Genomic DNA, 25,412 nt, shown 5'->3' with positions numbered 1-25,412 from the left:
GTGACTTTCATCAATATATCTCTAGGACAAGGTGACTTTCATCAATATATCTCTAGGACAAGGTGAGTTTCATCAATATATCTCTAGGACAAGGTGACTTTCATCAATATATCTCTAGGACAAGGTGACTTTTATCAATATATCTCTAGGACAAGGTGACTTTCATCAATATATCTCTAGGACAAGGTGACTTTCATCAATATATCTCTAGGACAAGGTGACTTTTATCAATATATCTCTAGGACAAGGTGACTTTCATCAATATATTTGTCTCTATTTCCTCTCAGATTTGAAAATGCTAATTAGCATCAAAGTAGACATCATGCAAAACTACAACTCCCAGCATGCTCCTGCACGTCATCTCAAGCTGAAACTTTCGCTAACAGGTATTGTATCAATTTAAAACTGGCACAAGACAGTTCACAGAATTGTCCATTTAAAGAAATGTAACCTGTTTATTTATTACTATATTGTTCTATGGGCTTGACTGGTTTAGTTTAATAACATGACTAGGTAAATAGATCAACTATTGTCTGGTTTAGTTTAATAACATGACTAGGTAAATAGATCAACTATTGTCTGGTTTAGTTTAATAACATGACTAGGTAAATAGATCAACTATTGTCTGGTTTAGTTTAATAACATGACTAGGTAAATAGATCAACTATTGTCTGGTTTAGAATAACATGACATAGAACTCCCAGCATGTCTGGTTTAGTTTAATAACATGACTAGGTAAATAGATCAAATAAAACTAGGTGTTCTATTGTCCATTTAATAACATGACTAGTTTAACCTGTTTATTTGAATACATGACTAGGTAAATAGATCAAATTGTCTGGTTTAGTTTAATAACATGACTAGGTAAATAGATCATCTATTGTCTGGTTTAGTTGAATAACATGACTAGGTAAATAGATCAACTATTGTCTGGTTTAGTTTAATAACATGACTAGGTAAATAGATCAACTATTGTCTGGTTTAGTTTAATAACATGACTAGGTAAATAGATCAACTATTGTCTGGTTTAGTTTAATAACATGACTAGGTAAATAGATCAACTATTGTCTGGTTTAGTTGAATAACATCATTACATGACTAGTATCACTGGAAAGTGACATTCTGAGTGACAACGTAGAGGATTGTAATTCCTTATCCAACAGCGACAGTAGGCTACACACCACCGTTTGAGGATCCACACTGATCTCCAGAATACATCCGACAGAAAATGAATTTTGACCCCTGTAGTTCACTACTTCACCTCTGCAGTGACACAGTTCACCACCTCAACGAAGCAGTTGATCTCCTGGTCCAGTTTGGCACACTCCAGCATCATCACCTCCAGCTTCTTCAGGACTGCATCATTCTCAGTTCCTGTAATCAAAATTATTCATATCTCTGTATACTGTTGTTATGGTGACACAAGCTTCCAAATGGTAGACAGCATTCCATAGCTCTATAGACTGTTGTTATGGTGACACAAGCTTCCAAATGGTAGACAGCATTCCATAGCTCTATATACTGTTGTTATGGTGACACAAGCTTCCAAATGGTAGACAGCATTCCATAGCTCTATATACTGTTGTTATGGTGACACAAGCTTCCAAATGGTAACCAGCATTCCATAGCTCTATATACTGTTGTTATGGTGACACAAGCTTCCAAATGGTAGACAGCATTCCATAGCTCTGTATAGTAGAAAATGTGTCCAACTAGCCTGCTGGCTAGTGCTTTTCAGACCGAGCTAGTAGAAAATGTGTCCAACTAGCCTGCTGGCAAGAGAGATTTAATATTTTCGAATATCACATGGCACATATGTTTGACCTGGGCTCGTAAAAACGTCAACATACCAAAATCCTCAAGTGACATCCTTGTGTGAACCGCTCCACTTCCTAGTCAGTCAGTCAGACAGTCAGTCAGACAGACAGTCAGTCAGACAGTCAGTCAGACAGTCAGTCAGTCAGACAGACAGTCAGACAGTCAGTCAGACAGACAGTCAGTCCCATTGACTACATACACACAAAGAGCCTGTCCAGTGAGGATTCGACAAAGATATTACCAGCAGTCAAGTGTCTCTCTGATAGAGATGTGCCACTAACCTACCTGCTGTTTCTGCCACAAGTGTCTCTCTGATAGAGACGTGCCACTAACCTACCTGCTGTTTCTGCCACAAGTGTCTCTCTGATAGAGACGTGCCACTAACCTACCTGCTGTTTCTGCCACAAGTGTCTCTCTGATAGAGACGTGCCACTTACCTGCTGTTTCTGCCAGCAGAGATGTGCCACTAACCTACCTGCTGTTTCTGCCACAAGTGTCTCTCTGATAGAGATGTGCCACTAACCTACCTGCTGTTTCTGCCACAAGTGTCTCTCTGATAGAGACGTGCCACTAACCTACCTGCTGTTTCTGCCACAAGTGTCTCTCTGATAGAGACGTGCCACTAACCTACCTGCTGTTTCTGCCACAAGTGTCTCTCCGATAGAGACGTGCCACTAACCTACCTGCTGTTTCTGCCACAAGTGTCTCTCTGATAGAGACGTGCCACTAACCTACCTGCTGTTTCTGCCACAAGTGTCTCTCTGATAGAGACGTGCCACTAACCTACCTGCTGTTTCTGCCACAAGTGTCTCTCTGATAGAGATGTGCCACTAACCTACCTGCTGTTTCTGCCACAAGTGTCTCTCTGATAGAGACGTGCCACTAACCTACCTGCTGTTTCTGCCACAAGTGTCTCTCTGATAGAGACGTGCCACTAACCTACCTGCTGTTTCTGCCACAAGTGTCTCTCCGATGAGACGTGCCACTAACCTGTGCTGTTTCTGCCACAAGTGTCTCTGATAGAGACGTGCCACTAACCTACCTGCTGTTTCTGCCACAAGTGTCTCTCTGATAGAGACGTGCCACTAACCTACCTGCTGTTTCTGCCACAAGTGTCTCTCCGATAGAGACGTGCCACTAACCTACCTGCTGTTTCTGCCACAAGTGTCTCTCTGATAGAGACGTGCCACTAACCTACCTGCTGTTTCTGCCACAAGTGTCTCTCCGATAGAGACGTGCCACTAACCTACCTGCTGTTTCTGCCACGTCCAGAGCGACGTCGGTCACAATGTCCATCCCCGTTCCAATATCTGTCTGACATGTTTTCAGACTAGACAGTGTGGAGTGGACTGCACTCAAGGACATGTTGAAATCTAAAACATGAAAGTATCTGAAACAAGAGATGTTAAGTTGTTAGAATGTTAGGGCCCTTTGTGTTTTGGTTAATCGTGTTTGTCACGACATTGTTTAAAAAAAAAAAAAACTTTATTTAAAAGATTTAGAATCAAATGGTCCTGTTTCTTTTTCATGTCAGATGGTCCAGAAACATCCTCAGACAACTGCTTTCATTTTTGTTCTAATTCAAATTTATAGAAAAGGCTTCAAATATATATTTTTAACCAAAACACAGGGTCCTAGTTATAATGAATGAACCAAAACACAGGGACCTGGTTATAATGAATCAACACGATTAACCAAAACACAGGGTCCTGGATATAATGAATCAACACGATTAACCAAAACACAGGGTCCTGGATATAATGAATCAACACGATTAACCAAAACACAGGGACCTGGATATAATGAATCAACACGATTAACCAAAACACAGGGACCTGGTTATAATGAATCAACACGATTAACCAAAACACAGGGACCTGGTTATAATGAATCAACATGATTAACCAAAACACAGGGTCCTGGTTATAATGAATCAACACGATTAACCAAAACACAGGACCCTGGTTATAATGAATCAACCAAAACACAGGGACCTAGTTATAATGAATGAACCAAAACACAGGGTCCTAGATATAATGAATCAACACGATTAACCAAAACACAGGGACCTGGTTATAATGAATCAACACAAAAAACACAGGGACCTGGTTATAATGATAACCAAAACACAGGGACCTGATAATGAATGAACCAAAACACAGGGTCCTAGATATAATGAATCAACAAAACACAGGGACCTAGATATAATGAATCAACACGATTAACCAAAACACAGGGACCTGGTTATAATGAATGAACCAAAACACAGGGACCTGGTTATAATGAATCAACAAAACACAGGGACCTGGTTATAATGAATCAACATGATTAACCAAAACACAGGGACCTGATTATAATGAATCAACACGATTAACCAAAACACAGGGACCTGGTTATAATGAATCAACATGATTAACCAAAACACAGGACCCTGGTTATAATGAATCAACATGATTAACCAAAACACAGGGACCTGGTTATAATGAATCAACATGATTAACCAAAACACAGGGCCCTGGTTATAATGAATCAACATGATTAACCAAAACACAGGACCCTGGTTATAATGAATCAACATGATTAACCAAAACACAGGGACCTGGTTATAATGAATCAACATGATTAACCAAAACACAGGACCCTGGTTATAATGAATCAACATGATTAACCAAAACACAGGACCCTGGTTATAATGAATCAACATGATTAACCAAAACACAGGGTCCTGATTATAATGAATCAACACGATTAACCAAAACACAGGACCCTGGTTATAATGAATCAACCAAAACACAGGGACCTAGTTATAATGAATGAACCAAAACACAGGGTCCTAGATATAATGAATCAACACGATTAACCAAAACACAGGGACCTGGTTATAATGAATTAACCAAAACACAGGGACCTGATTATAATGAATCAACACGATTAACCAAAACACAGGGACCTGGTTATAATGAATGAACCAAAACACAGGGACCTGATTATAATGAATGAACCAAAACACAGGGACCTAGTTATAATGAATGAACCAAAACACAGGGACCTGATTATAATGAATGAACCAAAACACAGGGTCCTGATTATAATGAATCAACATGATTAACCAAAACACAGGGACCTAGTTATAATGAATGAACCAAAACACAGGGACCTGGTTATAATGAATGAACCAAAACACAGGGACCTAGTTATAATGAATGAACCAAAACACAGGGACCTGGTTATAATGAATTAACCAAAACACAGGGACCTGGTTATAATGAATCAACATGATTAACCAAAACACAGGACCCTGGTTATAATGAATTAACCAAAACACAGGGACCTGGTTATAATGAATTAACCAAAACACAGGGACCTGGTTATAATGAATTAACCAAAACACAGGGACCTGGTTATAATGAATCACGCCACCCTCGGTATATTGGAGCAGATGCCAGGATGTCCAACCCTAACCCTTGGAGAACTGGTGTGCAGGTTTTTGTTCCAGCCTTGCTCAAAACACACCTGATTCAGTTGCTCACCGAGACCTTGTGTAGTTGACTTAACGTTAGAGCAAGGTTGGAATAATAACCTGCATACGGTCACAAAACAAGTTATCTGCAGCTACCTTCAGGTTGAATCCACGTATCACCAACAAGTGCACTGACTGGCTATGTTGATACCTGGCCAGCCGGTTAACGTTACGCTATAATCATATAATCATAAATAGCTCGCTAACCTCACGACTTTCCTCGCTGGGATGGTTTTACAGGTTGTAGACGTGTTCTTTAATGTGTTGGTGTCTAAATAAGAGAAAATACTAAACAACTTTAGCTGCATAAAATGACCGGGAAAAGTTTGTTCTCGTTTCCGGTTCCTCTTGAGGTCTAAATCTTCTTCTTCTTCGATGGGGTTTAACGGCGGTTGGCATCCAATGTTAGGGGTGCATTACCGCCACCAGCTGGACGGGGTGTTGAATAAGATAATAACAACATTATTGATAACTATTAATAATAAGAAGAATACAATTTCGGGAAAGAGGGAAAACGATATCATAAAAAATAAAAAAACGTCAACTAAAAAAATACATTAATAAATATATATATATTTATTAATCATACTTATTCAATCACAGTCCACTCCAAAATACTTCCCTGCACAGGGTCAGGGGCCTGTGATGGGTTACATTAACCTATGTGGTCTAATCTCGAGGCCATCCTTCCAAATCTCAACTCATAATATGTCAAGATTAGATGAGGAATATGACTTCTAGAAATTGTATATCTATACATAATGTATCATTAAGATGAGAAATATGACTTCTAGAAATGGTATATCTATACATGATGTCACTATACAGCATATAGAGGAAACCTCTGTACCCACACAGACACTGGACACCAAGTCAGTTAACCTCTGTACCCACACAGACACTGGACACCAAGTCAGTTAACCCCTGTACCCACACAGACACTGGACACCAAGTCAGTTAACCTCTGTACCCACACAGACACTGGACACCAAGTCAGTTAACCCCTGTACCCACACAGACACTGGACACCAAGTCAGGTAACCCCTGTACCCACACAGACACTGGACACCAAGTCAGTTAACCCCTGTACCCACACAGACACTGGACACCAAGTCAGTTAACCTCTGTACCCACACAGACACTGGACACCAAGTCAGGTAACCCCTGTACCCACACAGACACTGGACACCAAGTCAGTTAACCCCTGTACCCACACAGACACTGGACACCAAGTCAGTTAACCCCTGTACCCACACAGACACTGGACACCAAGTCAGTTAACCCCTGTACCCACACAGACACTGGACACCAAGTCAGTTAACCCCTGTACCCACACAGACACTGGACACCAAGTCAGTTAACCCCTGTACCCACACAGACACTGGACACCAAGTCAGTTAACCCCTGTACCCACACAGACACTGGACACCAAGTCAGTTAACCCCTGTACCCACACAGACACTGGACACCAAGTCAGTTAACCCCTGTACCCACACAGACACTGGACACCAAGTCAGTTAACCCCTGTACCCACACAGACACTGGACACCAAGTCAGTTAACCCCTGTACCCACACAGACACTGGACACCAAGTCAGTTAACCCCTGTACCCACACAGACACTGGACACCAAGTCAGTTAACCCCTGTACCCACACAGACACTGGACACCAAGTCAGTTAACCCCTGTACCCACACAGACACTGGACACCAAGTCAGTTAACCTCTGTACCCACACAGACACTGGACACCAAGTCAGTTAACCCCTGTACCCACACAGACACTGGACACCAAGTCAGGTAACCCCTGTACCCACACAGACACTGGACACCAAGTCAGTTAACCCCTGTACCCACACAGACACTGGACACCAAGTCAGTTAACCCCTGTACCCACACAGACACTGGACACCAAGTCAGTTAACCCCTGTACCCACACAGACACTGGACACCAAGTCAGTTAACCCCTGTACCCACACAGACACTGGACACCAAGTCAGTTAACCCCTGTACCCACACAGACACTGGACACCAAGTCAGTTAACCCCTGTACCCACACAGACACTGGACACCAAGTCAGTTAACCCCTGTACCCACACAGACACTGGACACCAAGTCAGTTAACCCCTGTACCCACACAGACACTGGATACCTAGTCAGTTAACCCCTGTACCCACACAGACACTGGACACCAAGTCAGTTAACCCCTGTACCCACACAGACACTGGACACCAAGTCAGGTAACCCCTGTACCCACACAGACACTGGACACCAAGTCAGTTAACCTCTGTACCCACACAGACACTGGACACCAAGTCAGGTAACCCCTGTACCCACACAGACACTGGACACCAAGTCAGGTAACCCCTGTACCCACACAGACACTGGACACCAAGTCAGGTAACCCCAATACCCACACAGACACTGGACACCAAGTCAGTTAACCCCTGTACCCACACAGACACTGGACACCAAGTCAGTTAACCCCTGTACCCACACAGACACTGGACACCAAGTCAGGTAACCCCTGTACCCACACAGACACTGGACACCAAGTCAGGTAACCCCAATACCCACACAGACACCTGACACCAAGTCAGGTAACCCCTGTACCCACACAGACACTGGACACCAAGTCAGGTAACCCCTGTACCCACACAGACACTGGACACCAAGTCAGGTAACCCCTGTACCCACACAGACACTGGACACCAAGTCAGTTAACCCCTGTACCCACACAGACACTGGACACCAAGTCAGTTAACCCCTGTACCCACACAGACACTGGACACCAAGTCAGGTAACCCCAATACCCACACAGACACTGGACACCAAGTCAGTTAACCCCTATACCCACACAGACACTGGATACCAAGTCAGTTAACCCCTGTACCCACACAGACACTGGACACCAAGTCAGGTAACCCCTATACCCACACAGACACTTGATACCAAGTCAGGTAACCCCTATACCCACACAGACACCTGATACCAAGTCAGGTAACCCCTATACCCACACATATACCTGATACCAAGTCAGGTAACCCCTATACCCACACAGACACCTGATACCAAGTCAGGTAACCCCTATACCCACACAGACACCTGATACCAAGTCAGGTAACCCCTATACCCACACAGACACCAAGTCAGTTAACCCTATACCCACACAGACACCTGATACCAAGTCAGGTAACCCCTATACCCACACAGACACCTGATACCAAGTCAGGTAACCCCTGTACCCACACAGATACCTGATACCAAGTCAGGTAACCCCTACACCACACAGACACCTGATACCAAGTCAGGTAACCCCTGTACCCATACAGACACTGGACACCAAGTCAGTTAACCCCTACACCCACACAGACACCTGATACCAAGTCAGGTAACCCCTATACCCACACAGACACCTGATACCAAGTCAGGTAACCCCAATACCCACACAGACACCTGATACCAAGTCAGTTAACCCCTGTACCCACACAGATACCTGACACCAAGTCAGGTAACCCCTATACCCACACAGACACCTGATACCAAGTCAGTTAACCCCTGTACCCACTCAGACACCTGACACCAAGTCAGTTAACCCCTATACCCACACAGACACTGGATACCAAGTCAGGTAACCCCAATACCCACACAGACACCTGATACCAAGTCAGGTAACCCCTGTACCCACTCAGACACCTGACACCAAGTCAGTTAACCCCTGTACCCACACAGACACTGGATACCAAGTCAGGTAACCCCTGTACCCACACAGATACCTGATACCAAGTCAGGTAACCCCTATACCCACACAGACACCTGATACCAAGTCAGGTAACCCCTGTACCCACACATATACTGGACACCAAGTCAGGGGACTTAGATTACTGCTTTGTCTAAAACTCAGGTAACGACACCACATGTATTAGTTATATATAGGTATTAGTTACCATGTTGTCATGTTGAACAGATTAACATTGGGCATCGGAGTAGATACCAATCATTCCCCCTCGTGGTTTTATTCCTGTGTTCAGCATCTCAATCAGGAGACGAGAGAAAGGACTGAGAACACCACGGTCCAAGCGACCTGTGTTGAATTAAAAACGGGAGAGACTGGGAGCTAAGCTTCCACTTGACATGCTGGTGATGTCTTCTAGTTTTGTCAACATTTTGCCTGTTTTTTGTAACATGAAATAGGTTGATGCTATTGAAGGATTTATTTAGAGATTATACAGAATGTCACACCAGCTCTAGTATGATGAGGAAACTATTAGGATCCACATTATATGATATAGCAATGTGGTTTATGATGGCCAGGCGGCACAGTTTATGACGTGGCACGCAACCATTGGTTGATGGTCGATGCAACATCTGCTCATGTAGTCGGACAGGATCTGGACCAATGAATCCAGTCTCATTGAAGAGGGAGGAAGTCCAGCCAGACATTTCTTCAAAATAAAAGACACCAAAAACTACTGTAAATTGCTTGGATTTTAAACTGTTTTTTAAAAAGTTCTGTTATATAAAATAAAAATATATATTAAAAAAAATCAACAAAATTATATACCATTATATTTATTCAAAGCCTCTTTTGTATTTAATTAATGACATATTACCACAGTGACATTATACCAAAGCTGGTAACACATGATGTTATTAAAAACCATTCAACTATTTACAGTGTTACTAAAGCATTAGCACATTAAAGGTCATTACGTAACCAAGAGATTAATTAAAGTCAAGATGAATGAATCAACAGAAAGTTAAACCAAGAGGCCTTTATCCAGATCTTCACAGGACTGTCCTGAACTCGAGGCCTTTATCCAGATCTTCACAGGACTGTCCTGAACTCGAGGCCTTTATCTAGATCTTCACAGGACTGTCCTGAACTCGAGGCCTTTATCCAGATCTTCACAGGACTGTCCTGAACTCGAGGCCTTTATCTAGATCTTCACAGGACTGTCCTGAACTCGAGGCCTTTATCCAGATCTTCACAGGACTGTCCTGAACTCGAGGCCTTTATCCAGATCTTCACAGGACTGTCCTGAACTCGAGGCCTTTATCTAGATCTTCACAGGACTGTCCTGAACTCGAGGCCTTTATCCAGATCTTCACAGGACTGTCCTGAACTCATCAAAGATGAAACTTGGCACGTGGGCCTCGGCCACCTTTAAAGACAGAAAAACAACAGATTATTGTACACATGTAAAATGTAATATACCAGATAAATATCTATAGTATTGTTTTTTTCATGGGTGTTGTTGCATATCCTAATTTAATCCTAATCTAATCCCAATCCTAATCCCAATCCTAATCCAATCCAAATCTAATCCTAATCCAATCCTAATCCAAATTCTAACCCAATCCTAACCCAATCCTAATCTAATCCTAATGTGATCCTAATCCAATCCTAACCCAATCCTAATCTAATCTAATCCTAATCCCAATCCTAATCCCAATCCTAATCGGGATCCAGGCCCTAACCCAATCCTAATCTTAATATAATCCTAATCTAATCCTAATATAATCCTAATCCAATCCTAACCCAATCCTAATCTAATCTAATCCTAATCCCAATCCTAATCCCAATCCTAATCAAATCCGAATCCAATCCGAATCCAAATCCTAACCCAATCCTAATCTAATATAATCCTAATCTAATCCTAATGTAATCCTAATATAATCCTAATCCTAATCCAATCCTAACCCAATCCTAATCTAATCTAATCCTACCTTGCGAGGCAGTTTGGTGTAGCGTACGTAATCCTCCAGAAACATCAGAGCTCCCACCACATCGGACGGCATGTCCGGGATCTTCTGACTGGAAAATAATTATTTACCCAAAATCTACATTTCATTCAATTTGCAGCAGAATATAATACACATATAATAACACAGTGATCCACAAAATGTACTTCATTTTTTTTTTTTGCATTCAAATTGTATTTATAAAGATTAGATCTGCGGAGATTAACATTTGTTTGTTGCAAAAAGAGCTGTTTGAAATAGCAGCCTTGGGCAACGTTCACTAGCACTGCATGTGTTATATATAAATACACCTGACTTTACTGTGATATCACTGTTACGCTCTTAAAATTAATGTGTATATGGGATGTTTTTAAACTGGCAAATCAATCAAATCGATAAATCGATAAATCAACACATCCATCAATCAACACATCCATCAATCAACACATCAATCAATCAACACATCAATCAATCAACACATCAATCAATCAACACATCAATCAATCAACACATCAATCAACACATCAACCAATCAACACATCAATCAATCAACACATCAATCAATCAACACATCAATCAACACATCAACCAATCAACACATCAATCAACACATCAACCAATCAACACATCAATCAATCAACAAATCAATCAATCAATCGTACCTGGTGCACTGTTCCATGATGGAGCGTATGAATTGCCCAATGAGAGCCAGGAACTGCTCTGTGTATCTGGAGTGGAACTGCTTCAGCAGAGTGAGCAGGCCAAGAACCAGAGGAGACCAGTCTACCGGGTCGGTGGCTTTCCTGCACGTCATCCCTGGACAAACAGGAGAATACAGCCAATCACATGGTGGGACACACTCAACATGGGTCAGGACCAGCCAATCACATGGTGTGTACAACCCAACCCCGGTCACCTGCCAGCCAACCCAAACCAACCCCAGTCACCTGCCAGCCAACCCAACCCAACCCCAGTCACCCGCCAACCAACCCAACCCCAGTCACCCGCCAACCAACCCAACCCCAGTCACCTGCCAACCAACCCAACCCCAGTCACCTGCCAGCCAACCCAACCCAACCCCTGTCACCCGCCAGCCAACCCAACCCAACCCCAGTCACCTGCCAGCCAACCCAACCCCAGTCACCTGCCAGCCAACCCAACCCCAGTCACCTGCCAGCCAACCCAACCCCAGTCACCTGCCAGCCAACCCAACTCAACCCCAGTCACCTGCCAGCCAAACCAACCCAACCCCAGTCACCTGCCAGCCAACCCAACTCAACCCCAGTCACCTGCCAGCCAACCCAACCCGTCACCTGCCAGCCAACCCAACCCCAGTCAGCCGCCAGCCAACCCAACCCCAGTCACCCGCCAGCCAACCCAACCCCAGTCCCCCGCCAGCCAACCCAACCCCAGTCCCCCGCCAGCCAACCCAACCCCAGTCACCCGCCAGCCAACCCAACCCCAGTCACCCGCCAGCCAACCCAACTCAACCCCAGTCACCCGCCAGCCAACCCAACCCCAGTCACCCGCCAGCCAACCCAACCCCAGTCACCCGCCAGCCAACCCAACCCCAGTCCCCCGCCAGCCAACCCAACCCCAGTCCCCCGCCAGCCAACCCAACCCCAGTCCCCCGCCAGCCAACCCAGCCCCAGTCACCCGCCAGCCAACCCAACCCCAGTCACCCGCCAGCCAACCCAACCCCAGTCACCCGCCAGCCAACCCAACCCCAGTCACCCGCCAGCCAACCCAACCCCGGTCACCCGCCAGCCAACCCAACCCCGGTCACCCGCCAGCCAACCCAACCCCAGTCACCTGCCAGCCAACCCAACCCCAGTCACCTGCCAGCCAACCCAACCCCAGTCACCTGCCAGCCAACCCAACTCAACCCCAGTCACCTGCCAGCCAAACCAACCCAACCCCAGTCACCTGCCAGCCAACCCAACTCAACCCCAGTCACCTGCCAGCCAACCCAACCCGTCACCTGCCAGCCAACCCAACCCCAGTCAGCCGCCAGCCAACCCAACCCCAGTCACCCGCCAGCCAACCCAACCCGTCACCCGCCAGCCAACCCAACCCCAGTCCCCCGCCAGCCAACCCAACCCCAGTCCCCCGCCAGCCAACCCAACCCCAGTCACCCGCCAGCCAACCCAACCCCAGTCACCCGCCAGCCAACCCAACTCAACCCCAGTCACCCGCCAGCCAACCCAACTCAACCCCAGTCACCCGCCAGCCAACCCAACTCCAGTCACCTGCCAGCCAACCCAACCCCAGTCACCTGCCAGCCAACCCAACCCCAGTCACCTGCCAGCCAACCCAACCCCAGTCCCCCGCCAGCCAACCCAGCCCCAGTCACCCGCCAGCCAACCCAACCCCAGTCACCCGCCAGCCAACCCAACCCCAGTCACCCGCCAGCCAACCCAACCCCAGTCACCTGCCAGCCAGCCAACCCAACCCAAGTCACCTGCCAGCCAACCCGTCACCCGCAGCCAACCCAACCCCAGTCACCTGCCAGCCAACCCAACCCAACCCCAGTCACCCGCCAGCCAACCCAACCCCAGTCACCCACCAGCCAGCCAATCCAACCCAACCCCAGTCACCCGCCAGCCAACCCCAGTCACCCGCCAGCCAACCCAACCCAGCCCCAGTCACCTGCCAGCCAACCCAACCCAGCCCCAGTCACCTGCCAGCCAACCCAGCCCCAGTCACCTGCCAGCCAACCCAACCCCAGTCACCTCCAGCCCAAACCCAGTCACCTCCAACCCAACCCCAGTCACCTGCCAGCCAACTCAACCCCAGTCACCCGCCAGCCAACCCAACTCAACCCCAGTCACCTGCCAGCCAACCCAACTCAACCCCAATCACCTGCCAGCCAACCCAACCCCAATCACCTGCCAGCCAGCCAACCCAACCCCAGTCACCCGCCAGCCAACCCAACCCCATTCACCTGCCAGCCAACCCAACCCAACCCAGTCACCCGCCAGCCAACCCCAGTCACCTGCCAGCCAACCTAACCCCAGTCACCCGCCAGCCAACCCAAGTCACCTGCCAGCCAACCCAACCCAACCCCAGTCACCCGCCAGCCAACCCAACCCAACCCCAGTCACCCGCCAGCCAGCCAACCCAACCCCAGTCACCCGCCAGCCAACCCAACCCCAGTCACCCGCCAGCCAACCCAACCCCAGTCACCCGCCAGCCAACCCAACCCCAGTCACCCCCAGCCAACCCAACCCCAGTTACCTGCCAGCCAACCCAACCCCAGTCACCTGCCAGCCAACCCAACCCAACCCCAGTCACCTGCCAGCCAACCCAACCCAACCCCAGTCACCTGCCAGCCAACCCAACCCGTCACCTGCCAGCCAACCCAACCCAACCCCAGGCACCTGCCAACCCAACCCAACCCCAGGCACCTGCCAACCCACCCAACCCCAGTCACCCGCCAGCCAACCAACCCAACCCCAGTCACCCGCCAGCCAACCAACCCAACCCCAGTCACCAGCCAGCCAACCCAACCCCAGTCACCAGCCAGCCAACCCAACCCCAGTCACCCGCCAGCCAACCCAACCCCAGTCACCCGCCAGCCAACCCAACCCCAGTCACCTGCCAGGTTAAAATTACCAGAGATTCTCAGTTGACCCATTATATTAGGCTATCTTTATTACTGGGCTAGATCAGCCAATTTGGTCGATGGTTATATTAGGCTATCTGTATTACTGGGCTAGATGGTTATATTAGACTATATACTATCTGTATTACTGGGCTATCTGTATTACTGGGCTAGATCAGCCAACATGGTAAATGGTTATATTAGAATATCTGTATTACTGGGCTAGATGGTTATATTAGGCTATCTGTATTACTGGGCTAGATCAGCCAATATGGACTATCTGTATTACTGGGCTAGATCAGCCAATATGGTAGATGGTTCCTCTCTAGGTTTCTTCCTAGGTTTTGGCCTTTCTAGGGAGTTTTTCCTAGCCACCGTGCTTCTACACCTGCATTGCTTGCTGTTTGGGGTTTTAGGCTGGGTTTCTGTACAGCACTTTGAGATATCAGCTGATGTACGAAGGGCTATATAAATACATTTGATTTGGTTATATTAGACTATCTGTATTACTGGGCTAGATTAGCCAATATGGACTATCTGTATTACTGGGCTAGATCAGCCAATATGGTAGATGGTTATATTAGGCTATCTGTATTACTGGGCTAGATGGTTATATTAGACTATTTGTATTACTGGGCTAGATCAGCCAATATGGACTATCTGTATTACTGGGCTAGATCAGCCAGTATGGTAGATGGTTATATTAGGCTATCTGTATTACTGGGCTAGATGGTTATATTAGGCTATCTGTATTACTGGGCTAGATGGTTATATTAGGCTATCTGTATTACTGGGCTAGATCAGCCAGTATGGTAGATGTAGCTGGAAGACAGCAGAGATGGAGAGACTTGTCCTTTGTCTAGAGCTGTTTTTATAGTCTACCTTTTAGGAGTGGGACGATCTCTACAGCTGTTTAAATAGCCTACCTTTTAGGAGTGGGACGATCTCTACAGCTGTTTAAATAGCCTACCTTTTAGGAGTGGGACGATCTCTACAGCTGTTTAAATGGTCTACCTTTTAGGAGTGGGACGATCTCTACAGCTGTTTAAATGGTCTACCTTTTAGGAGTGGGACAATCTCTACAGCTGTTTAAATGGTCTACCTTTTAGGAGTGGGACAATCTCTACAGCTGTTTAAATAGTCTACCTTTTAGGAGTGGGACCATCTCTACAGCTGTTTAAATAGTCTACCTTTTAGGAGTGGGACGATCTCTACAGCTGTTTAAATAGTCTACCTTTTAGGAGTGGGACGATTTTCAGACCGAGAAATATGGGTGACTAATAATTACTTCTAGGCAATGTAGCCTAATCATATTTAGGAAGTATAAACTGCCCTGTGCTTCTCCACCCATGCATAGTCTAAAGCCTACTCTTTTAAACCTGATCTCTCAGGTACGGCTACTGAACTGGAAGCAACAATAATGATGACAGTAACACTTGCTACGTTTTGCATAGTCCTATAGGACATAGCTTAGCTTTTGGGAGGACGATTAACAGGCAGAGACAAATTAAATGGGTAATCAATACTTATTGAAAATGAAAAGGCACAACACCCGCTCACCATAGTAACCTAACCTACGGTCACCATGGCAGCCTAATCTATGGTCACCATGGCAGCCTAACCTATGGTCACCATAGTAATGTAACCTAAGGTCACCATAGTAATGTAACCTAAGGTCACCATAGTAACCCAACCTAAGGTCACCATAGTAACCCAACCTAAGGTCACCATAGTAACCCAACCTAAGGTCACCATAGTAACCCAACCTAATCATATTTAAATAAATGTCATATTGGAAGTGAACTACTACAACTAGGACTAGATGTACTCTCACGCCCAACTAGGAGAGGTAGACTACTGAAGTTGAAGCAGAGAACTCTGAGCGTGTGAATAATATGTAAAATAATGTTATTTTAATAGAATAGGTAGGGTAACACAAACAAAGAAGAGAGACTCATGTTTACAAATAATAACCATTTTAATCCCAAAAGTTGTCTGTCTGACCTCCCACAGCATGAAAAACATAGACAACGCCGCAATGATCTCTGTCAGGACCCGCGGGAACCCAGCCCTCTACCTTGTAACGGTTTTGACTTGAGGTTATTATTTATAGGGGTGCCAGGTAGGTTGTGCCTACCAGAGAAAACATTGGTTTCTCCTTTTAGTTTGGGTGGGGATGAGTCCCATCTGGTCCGTCAAGTCTACACCAATACAAAGGACTTATGTAAAAGTCAGGATGGAAATAAACTTTTCATAAACCCTTAAAACATTGGAAAGAACTTCAAAAACAACTATATTCTTTTGCGTGGGTTGTATTAGCAACAACAATGATTACACACATATAATAATATCACAATGAGTTCTGGTTCCTCCAGAAATGTCCTGTACCTCGGGCCTAAAAAGAGTCCAGCCCGGTAAAGGAGTTCAGTGAACTCAAGTGACTTTTGTCACGCAATGTTTGTCCGTTCATTCCGTGTAGCGTAAACCCAGTATTAAACATACAATCAATATAACAATTATTTTACCACAGAACTTTAAAGCGTATCAACTCTTACTAAGTCCTCAACTACAACTAACTACATAAATCAAAGTATACATCAAAACAAATGAAATACTGTATACAAAAAGGTGGTAGTCAGTCGGTCAGTCAGACAATCCAATCCGCCAATAGATCTCCAGCGGAGAAAGGCCACGAAGAACGGAGAGGTGTGGTCCACGGACGCAAAGAGTGGATCCGATCCTGGGTAAACTCTCTTAGGCTACAAAACACACGTTTAACGGCAACAAAACAAACGGAATAGAGAAGCTTCGGCACTGAGGGTTGAACACATCCTCATTCACGTCTCCATCACAACCCCCTTTTGCGCAGCTGATGCTGGCTATTTAATTGGGAATTAAAGGGAAAGCGCCCTATTGGAAGGAGCTGCACTGAGACGGTTCAGAATAATTCAGGGCCGTCACAACCTGGTACCTACTACCATCAGAACCCAGGGGAACCCAGCCCTCTACCTGGTACCTACTACCATCAGGACCCAGGGGAACCCAGCCCTCTACCTGGTACCCACTACCATCAGGACCCAGGGAACCCAGCCCCTACCTGGTACCAACTACCATCAGGACCCAGGGGAACCCAGCCCCCTACCTGGTACCAACTACCATCAGGACCCAGGGGAACCCAGCCCTCTACCTGGTACCTACTACCATCAGGACCCAGGGGAACCCAGCTCTCTACCTGGTACCTACTACCATCAGGACCCAGGGGAACCCAGCCCTCTACCTGGTACCTACTACCATCAGAACCCAGGGGAACCCAGTCCTCTACCTGGTACCTACTACCATCAGGACCCAGGGGAACCCAGCTCTCTACCTGGTACCTACTACCATCAGGACCCAGGGGAACCCAGCCCTCTACCTGGTACCTACTACCATCAGGACCCAGGGGAACCCAGCCCTCTACCTGGTACCTACTACCATCAGGACCCAGGGGAACCCAGCCCTCTACCTGGTACCTACTACCATCAGAACCCAGGGGAACCCAGCCCCTACCTGGTACCAACTACCATCAGGACCCAGGGGAACCAGGCCCTCTACCTGGTACCTACTACCATCAGAACCCAGGGGAACCCAGCCCTCTACCTGGTACCTACTACCATCAGGACCCAGGGGAACCCAGCCCCCTACCTGGTACCTACTACCATCAGAACCCAGGGGAACCCAGCCCTCTACCTGGTACCTACTACCATACCATCAGGACCCAGGGGAACCCAGCCCTCTACCTGGTACCTACTACCATCAGAACCCAGGGGAACCCAGCCCTCTACCTGGTACCTACTACCATCAGGACCCAGGGGAACCCAGCTCTCTACCTGGTACCTACTACCATCAGGACCCAGGGGAACCCAGCCCTCTAACTGGTACCTACTACCATCAGAACCCAGGGGAACCCAGCCCTCTACCTGGTACCTACTACCATCAGGACCCAGGGGAACCCAGCCCTCTACCTGGTACCTACTACCATCAGGACCCAGGGGAACCCAGCCCTCTACCTGGTACCTACTACCATCAGGACCCAGGGGAACCCAGCCCTCTACCTGGTACCTACTACCATCAGAACCCAGGGGAACCCAGCCCCTACCTGGTACCAACTACCATCAGGACCCAGGGGAACCCAGCCCTCTACCTGGTACCTACTACCATCAGAACCCAGGGGAACCCAGCCCTCTACCTGGTACCTACTACCATCAGGACCCAGGGGAACCCAGCTCTCTACCTGGTACCTACTACCATCAGGACCCAGGGGAACCCAGCCCTCTACCTGGTACCTACTACCATCAGGACCCAGGGGAACCCAGCCCTCTACCTGGTACCTACTACCATCAGGACCCAGGGGAACCCAGCCCTCTACCTGGTACCTACTACCATCAGGACCCAGGGGAACCCAGCCCTCTACCTGGTACCTACTACCATCAGAACCCAGGGGAACCCAGCCCCTACCTGGTACCAACTACCATCAGGACCCAGGGGAACCAGGCCCTCTACCTGGTACCTACTACCATCAGAACCCAGGGGAACCCAGCCCTCTACCTGGTACCTACTACCATCAGGACCCAGGGGAACCCAGCCCCCTACCTGGTACCTACTACCATCAGAACCCAGGGGAACCCAGCCCTCTACCTGGTACCTACTACCATACCATCAGGACCCAGGGGAACCCAGCCCTCTACCTGGTACCTACTACCATCAGAACCCAGGGGAACCCAGCCCTCTACCTGGTACCTACTACCATCAGGACCCAGGGGAACCCAGCTCTCTACCTGGTACCTACTACCATCAGGACCCAGGGGAACCCAGCCCTCTAACTGGTACCTACTACCATCAGAACCCAGGGGAACCCAGCCCTCTACCTGGTACCTACTACCATCAGGACCCAGGGGAACCCAGCCCTCTACCTGGTACCTACTACCATCAGGACCCAGGGGAACCCAGCCCTCTACCTGGTACCTACTACCATCAGAACCCAGGGGAACCCAGCCCCCTACCTGGTACCAACTACCATCAGGACCCAGGGGAACCCAGCCCTCTACCTGGTACCTACTACCATCAGAACCCAGGGGAACCCAGCCCTCTACCTGGTACCTACTACCATCAGGACCCAGGGGAACCCAGCTCTCTACCTGGTACCTACTACCATCAGGACCCAGGGGAACCCAGCCCTCTACCTGGTACCTACTACCATCAGGACCCAGGGGAACCCAGCCCTCTACCTGGTACCTACTACCATCAGGACCCAGGGGAACCCAGCCCTCTACCTGGTACCTACTACCATCAGGACCCAGGGGAACCCAGCCCTCTACCTGGTACCCACTACCATACCATCAGGACCCAGGGGAACCCAGCCCTCTACCTGGTACCCACTACCATATCATCAGGACCCAGGGGAACCCAGCCCTCTACCTGGTACCTACTACCATCAGGACCCAGGGGAACCCAGCCCTCTACCTGGTACCTACTACCATCAGGACCCAGGGGAACCCAGCCCTCTACCTGGTACCTACTACCATCAGGACCCAGGGGAACCCAGCCCTCTACCTGGTACCTACTACCATCAGGACCCAGGGGAACCCAGCTCTCTACCTGGTACCTACTACCATCAGGACCCAGGGGAACCCAGCCCTCTACCTGGTACCCACTACCATCAGGACCCAGGGGAACCCAGCCCTCTACCTGGTACCTACTACCATCAGGACCCAGGGGAACCCAGCCCTCTACCTGGTACCCACTACCATCAGGACCCAGGGGAACCCAGCCCTCTACCTGGTACCTACTACCATCAGGACCCAGGGGAACCCAGCCCTCTACCTGGTACCTACTACCATCAGGACCCAGGGGAACCCAGCCCTCTACCTGGTACCTACTACCATCAGGACCCAGGGGAACCCAGCCCTCTACCTGGTACCTACTACCATCAGGACCCAGGGGAACCCAGCCCTCTACCTGGTACCTACTACCATCAGGACCCAGGGGAACCCAGCCCTCTACCTGGTACCTACTACCATCAGGACCCAGGGGAACCCAGCCCTCTACCTGGTACCCACTACCATCAGGACCCAGGGGAACCCAGCCCTCTACCTGGTACCTACTACCATCAGGACCCAGGGGAACCCAGCCCTCTACCTGGTACCTACTACCATCAGGACCCAGGGGAATCCAGCCCTCTACCTGGTACCTACTACCATACCATCAGGACCCAGGGGAACCCAGCCCTCTACCTGGTACCTACTACCATCAGGACCCAGGGGAACCCAGCCCTCTACCTGGTACCTACTACCATACCATCAGGACCCAGGGGAACCCAGCCCTCTACCTGGTACCTACTACCATCAGAACCCAGGGAACCCAGCCCTCTACCTGGTACCCACTACCATCAGGACCCAGGGGAACCCAGCCCTCTACCTGGTACCCACTACCATCAGGACCCAGGGGAACCCAGCCCTCTACCTGGTACCTACTACCATCAGGACCCAGGGGAACCCAGCCCTCTACCTGGTACCTACTACCATCAGGACCCAGGGGAACCCAGCCCTCTACCTGGTACCTACTACCATCAGGACCCAGGGGAACCCAGCCCTCTACCTGGTACCCACTACCATCAGGACCCAGGGGAACCCAGCCCTCTACCTGGTACCTACTACCATCAGGACCCAGGGGAACCCAGCCCTCTACCTGGTACCTAAAACCATCAGGACCCAGGGGAACCCAGCCCTCTACCTGGTACCTAAAACCATCAGGACCCAGGGGAACCCAGCCCTCTACCTGGTACCTACTACCATCAGGACCCAGGGGAACCCAGCCCTCTACCTGGTACCTAAAACCATCAGGACCCAGGGGAACCCAGCCCTCTAGCCCTCTACCTGGTACCCAGCTACCATACCATCAGGACCCAGGGGAACCCAGCCCACTACCATACCACAGGACCCAGGGGAACCCAGTACCTGGTACCTACTACCATCAGGACCCAGGGGAACCCAGCCCTCTACCTGGTACCTAAAACCATACCATCAGGACCCAGGGGAACCCAGCCCTCTACCTGGTACCTAAAACCATCAGGACCCAGGGGAACCCAGCCCTCTACCTGGTACCTAAAACCATCAGGACCCAGGGGAACCCAGCCCTCTACCTGGTACCTACTACCATCAGGACCCAGGGGAACCCAGCCCTCTACCTGGTACCTAAAACCATACCCTTTTTAAAGATACTTAAATCTTCTGTCTTGCCCATTCACCCTCTGAATGGCAAACATTCACAATCCATGTCTCAATTGTTTCAAGGCTTCAAAATCTCCTCCCCTTCATCTACACTGATTGAAATGGATTTAACAGGTGACATCAATAAGGGATCATATCTTTCACCTGGATTCACCTGGTCAGTCTGTCATGGAAACAGCAGGTGTCCTTAATGTTTTGTATACTCAGTGTATATGTCATTATGATGGTGAAAAATTGAATTTCTCCTAGTGTGAACATCAATAAAGTTGATTCCAACTGACCCTGATTTCCCTGTGAGTATCAATAAAGTTGATTCCAACTGACCTTGATTTCCCCGTGAATATCAATAAAGTTGACCATAACTCACCTTGGTTTTTGCTGTACTGCAGTTTAGGCAGCTGAGCGATGATGAAGAGGAAGTTGACGATAGGAAAGTAAGGCAGGCGCTTGGTTGTAATGTAGATCTACAACATATAGAACAGGTGAAGTAAGGGAGGTGCTGGGTTGTAATGTAGATCTACAACATATAGAACAGGTGAAGTAAGGGAGGTGCTGGGTTGTAATGTAGAACTACAACATATAGGAAAGGTGCAGTAAGGGAGGTGCTGGTTTGTAATATAGATCTACAACATATAGAACAGGTGCAGTAAGGGAGGTGCTGGGTTGTAATATAGATCTACAACATATAGAACAGGTGCAGTAAGGGAGGTGCTGGGTTGTAATATAGATCTACAACATATAGAACAGGTGCAGTAAGGGAGGTGCTGGGTTGTAATATAGATCTACAACATATAGAACAGGTGCAGTAAGGGAGGTGCTGGGTTGTGATGTAGATCTACAACATATAGAACAGGTGAAGGGAGGTGCTGGGTTGTAATATAGATCTACAACATATAGAACAGGTGCAGTAAGGGAGGTGCTAGGTTGTGATGTAGAACTACAACATGAACAAACAACTCCAATCAACATTGAGCACACACACATGCAATCTCCATAGACAAACATTGTCAGTAGAATGGCATTACTGAAGAGCCCAGTGACTCAACGTGACATCGTTATAGGATGCCACCCTTCTAACAAGTCAGGTGTCCATATACTTTTGGTCATGTACTGTACCTTGTTGAGTGGGTTGTGTATCCCTGTAGTAGTAGTAGTAGTAATAGTAGTAGTAGTAGTAATAGTAGCCATAGCAATAGTAGTAGCAGTAGTAGTAATATAACCAGTAGTAGTAATAGTAGCAGTAGTAGTAATAATACCAGTAGTAGTAGTAGTAGTAGTAGTAGTAGTAGTAGTAGTATTAGTAGTAGCAGTATTAGTAGTAGCAGTATTAGTAGTAGCAGTATTAGTGGCAGTAGTAGTAGCAGTAATAGTAATTAGAAGCCAGACCTTGTTGAGTGGGTTGTGAATGTAGTAGTAGTAGCAGTATTAGTAGTAGCAGTAGTAGTAGTAGTAGTAGTAGTAGCAGTAATAGTAATTAGAAGCCAGACCTTGTTGAGTGGGTTGTGAGTGTAGTAGCAGTAGCAGTAGTAGTAGCAGTAGTAGCAGTATAGTAGTAGTAGTAGTAGTAATTAGAAGCCAGACCTTGTTGTGGGTGAGTGGGTTGTGAATGTAGTAGTAGTAGTAGTAGTAGTAGTAACAGTAGCAGTATTAGTAGTAATTAGAAGCCAGACCTTGTTGAGTGGGTTGTGATGTAGTAGTAGTAGTAGTAGTAGTAGTAGTAGTAGTAGCAGTAGTAGTAACAGTAGTAGTAACAGTAGTAGCAGTAATAGTAGTAGTAGTAGTAGTAGTAGTAGTAGTTAGTAGCAGCAGTAATAGTAATTAGAAGCCAGACCTTGTTGAGTGGGTTGTGAATGTAGTAGTAGTAGTAGTAGTAGTAGTAGTACAGTAGTAGTAACAGTAGCAGTAGTTAGTAGTAATAGTAGTAAGTAGCAGTATTAGTAGCAGACCTTGTTGTTGAGTGGGTTGTGAATGTAGTAGTAGTAGTAGTAGTAGTAGTAGTAGTAGTAGTAGTAGTAGTAACAGTAGTAGTAACAGTAGTAGTAATGTAGTAGTAGTAGTAGTAGTAATAGTAGTATTAGTAGCAGCAGTAATAGTAATTAGAAGCCAGACCTTGTTGAGTGGGTTGTGAATGTAATAGTAGTAGTAGTAGCAGTATTAGTAGTAGCAGCAGTAGTAGTAGTAGTAGTAGTAATAGTAATTAGAAGCCAGACCTTGTTGAGTGGGTTGTGAATGCCTGCTGCCTCCAGAGAGGCTGTGATCTCATACAGCAGGTTGTTGTCCTCCTTGGGGTATGGAAGGCTGGGGTCCTGGTAGTGGGCTTCTATATCAGCCAGTAGAGACCTACAGTAGATACAGCAGACACCTGACTGTTGAACACGCCCTTTAAATGACAGACACAAATTATTATAGCGACATTACTTTACCGGGTTCACACTCTTAGGCCCAATTACTGGTAAAAGAGCTGATCCGATTGGTCAAAAGACCAATTGGTGGAAAAAAAGAGCTGATCCGATTGGTCAAAATACCAAATAGTGGTAAAAGAGCTGATCCGATTGGTCAAAAGACCAATTGGTGGAAAAAAGAGCTGATCCGATTGGTCAAAATACCAAATAGTGGTAAAAGAGCTGATCCGATTGGTCAAAAGACCAATTAGTGGTAAAAGAGCTGATCCGATTGGTCAAAAGACCAATTAGTAGAAACATTTATGTTAGAAAAAATATGTTATGACGTTTCCATGTCTACTGATGAGAAATTAAATGACAACGGCCTTTCATGACAAACCACAATCACTCTTTCCATTTCAAATGAACAGTAACCTTTTACCTTTAAAGCCTGCAGGTACAGTGGGGAGAACAAGCATTTGATGTATGCAATAAAATGCAAATTATTTACTTTAAAAAAATCATACAATGTGATTTTCTGGGATTTTTGTTTTAGATTCCGTCTCTCACAGTTGAAGTGTACCTATGATAAAAATTACAGACCTCTACATGCTTAGTAAGTCGGGAAAACCTGCAAAATCGGCAGTGTATCAAATACTTGTTCTCCCCACTGTATGTCATCCTTTAATAAGCATGTACGAGCCTTCATAACGTCTTATAATGAGACTTATACATATGTCATGTCTCTCTATGCATCCTCTCAGATGGGACCACTGACTTGTTGAGGTTTTCCAGAGCAGCAGCGAGGTGTTTGGAGTCAAACTTGCAGGAGTAGTTCAACTCGTTGGCGATCTGTTGCCTCAGGATCTGCATCTGACCAACCTGAGGAAAAACCAACCCGTGGTCACTTCCACACAGGGATTGAAACCCCCCCTGGTCTCCCCGGTTGGGGGAGGAGGGTATAGACTTCGGAGAAACTTCTAGAATTCTCTTTGATCTCCCACACCACAGGGATTGAAACCCCCCCTGGACTCCCCGGTTGGGGGAGGAGGGTATAGACCTCGGAGAAACTTCTAGAATTT

General features: G+C 47.3%; 2 protein-coding genes and 1 long non-coding RNA gene across 4 annotated transcripts in view; all 3 read right to left on the bottom strand.

Moving 5' to 3' along the window:
• Positions 1-961: 961 nt before the first annotated feature.
• On the bottom strand, positions 962-5,685 carry LOC121844918 (E3 SUMO-protein ligase NSE2-like). 2 transcript variants are annotated; one of them, XM_042315433.1, is made up of 3 exons: positions 5,546-5,685; positions 3,069-3,208; positions 962-1,374 (listed from the first exon to the last, which is right to left on the bottom strand). In XM_042315433.1, the coding sequence occupies exons 1-3, from the start codon at positions 5,644-5,646 to the stop codon at positions 1,253-1,255; spliced, it is 363 nt and encodes a 120-aa protein (XP_042171367.1). In that variant the 5' UTR covers positions 5,647-5,685; the 3' UTR covers positions 962-1,252. The 2 variants fall into 2 exon arrangements, 1 of the variants encoding a protein (XP_042171367.1); XR_006082219.1 differs by having other exon boundaries at positions 963-1,374; positions 5,435-5,685.
• LOC121844919 lies at positions 4,141-5,420 on the bottom strand. The gene is made up of 3 exons (XR_006082220.1): positions 5,075-5,420; positions 4,727-4,768; positions 4,141-4,693 (listed from the first exon to the last, which is right to left on the bottom strand). It is a non-coding gene; the product is annotated as an uncharacterized LOC121844919 (long non-coding RNA).
• Positions 5,686-9,891: 4,206 nt separating the features above from the next.
• LOC112235825 (WASH complex subunit 5-like) overlaps positions 9,892-25,412 on the bottom strand; it is a 51,681-nt gene continuing 36,160 nt past the window's right edge. The window contains 6 exon segments of the mRNA XM_042315432.1: positions 9,892-10,500; positions 11,066-11,153; positions 11,743-11,896; positions 22,317-22,413; positions 24,160-24,289; positions 25,109-25,212. Of these exon segments, the coding sequence (XP_042171366.1) occupies positions 10,444-10,500; positions 11,066-11,153; positions 11,743-11,896; positions 22,317-22,413; positions 24,160-24,289; positions 25,109-25,212 (630 nt within the window). The 3' untranslated portion in view covers positions 9,892-10,443.

This window comes from Oncorhynchus tshawytscha, unplaced genomic scaffold, assembly GCF_018296145.1.
Source record: "Oncorhynchus tshawytscha isolate Ot180627B unplaced genomic scaffold, Otsh_v2.0 Un_contig_2238_pilon_pilon, whole genome shotgun sequence".
NCBI classification, from domain to species: Eukaryota; Metazoa; Chordata; class Actinopteri; order Salmoniformes; family Salmonidae; genus Oncorhynchus; species Oncorhynchus tshawytscha.
Note: the sequence above shows the minus strand (reverse complement) of the source record. Positions and strands in the feature narration are given on the sequence as shown.

Coding starts and splice junctions, on each gene's coding strand:
- LOC121844918 (XM_042315433.1), bottom strand. CDS start 5,646: ATGCAGCTAAAGTTGTTTAGTATTTTCTCTTATTTAGACACCAACACA. Junction 3,209..5,545: donor CCAGCGAGGAAAGTCGTGAG/GTTAGCGAGCTA, acceptor CTCTTGTTTCAG/ATACTTTCATGTTTTAGATT. Junction 1,375..3,068: donor GGACGTGGCAGAAACAGCAG/GTAGGTTAGTGG, acceptor TTTTGATTACAG/GAACTGAGAATGATGCAGTC.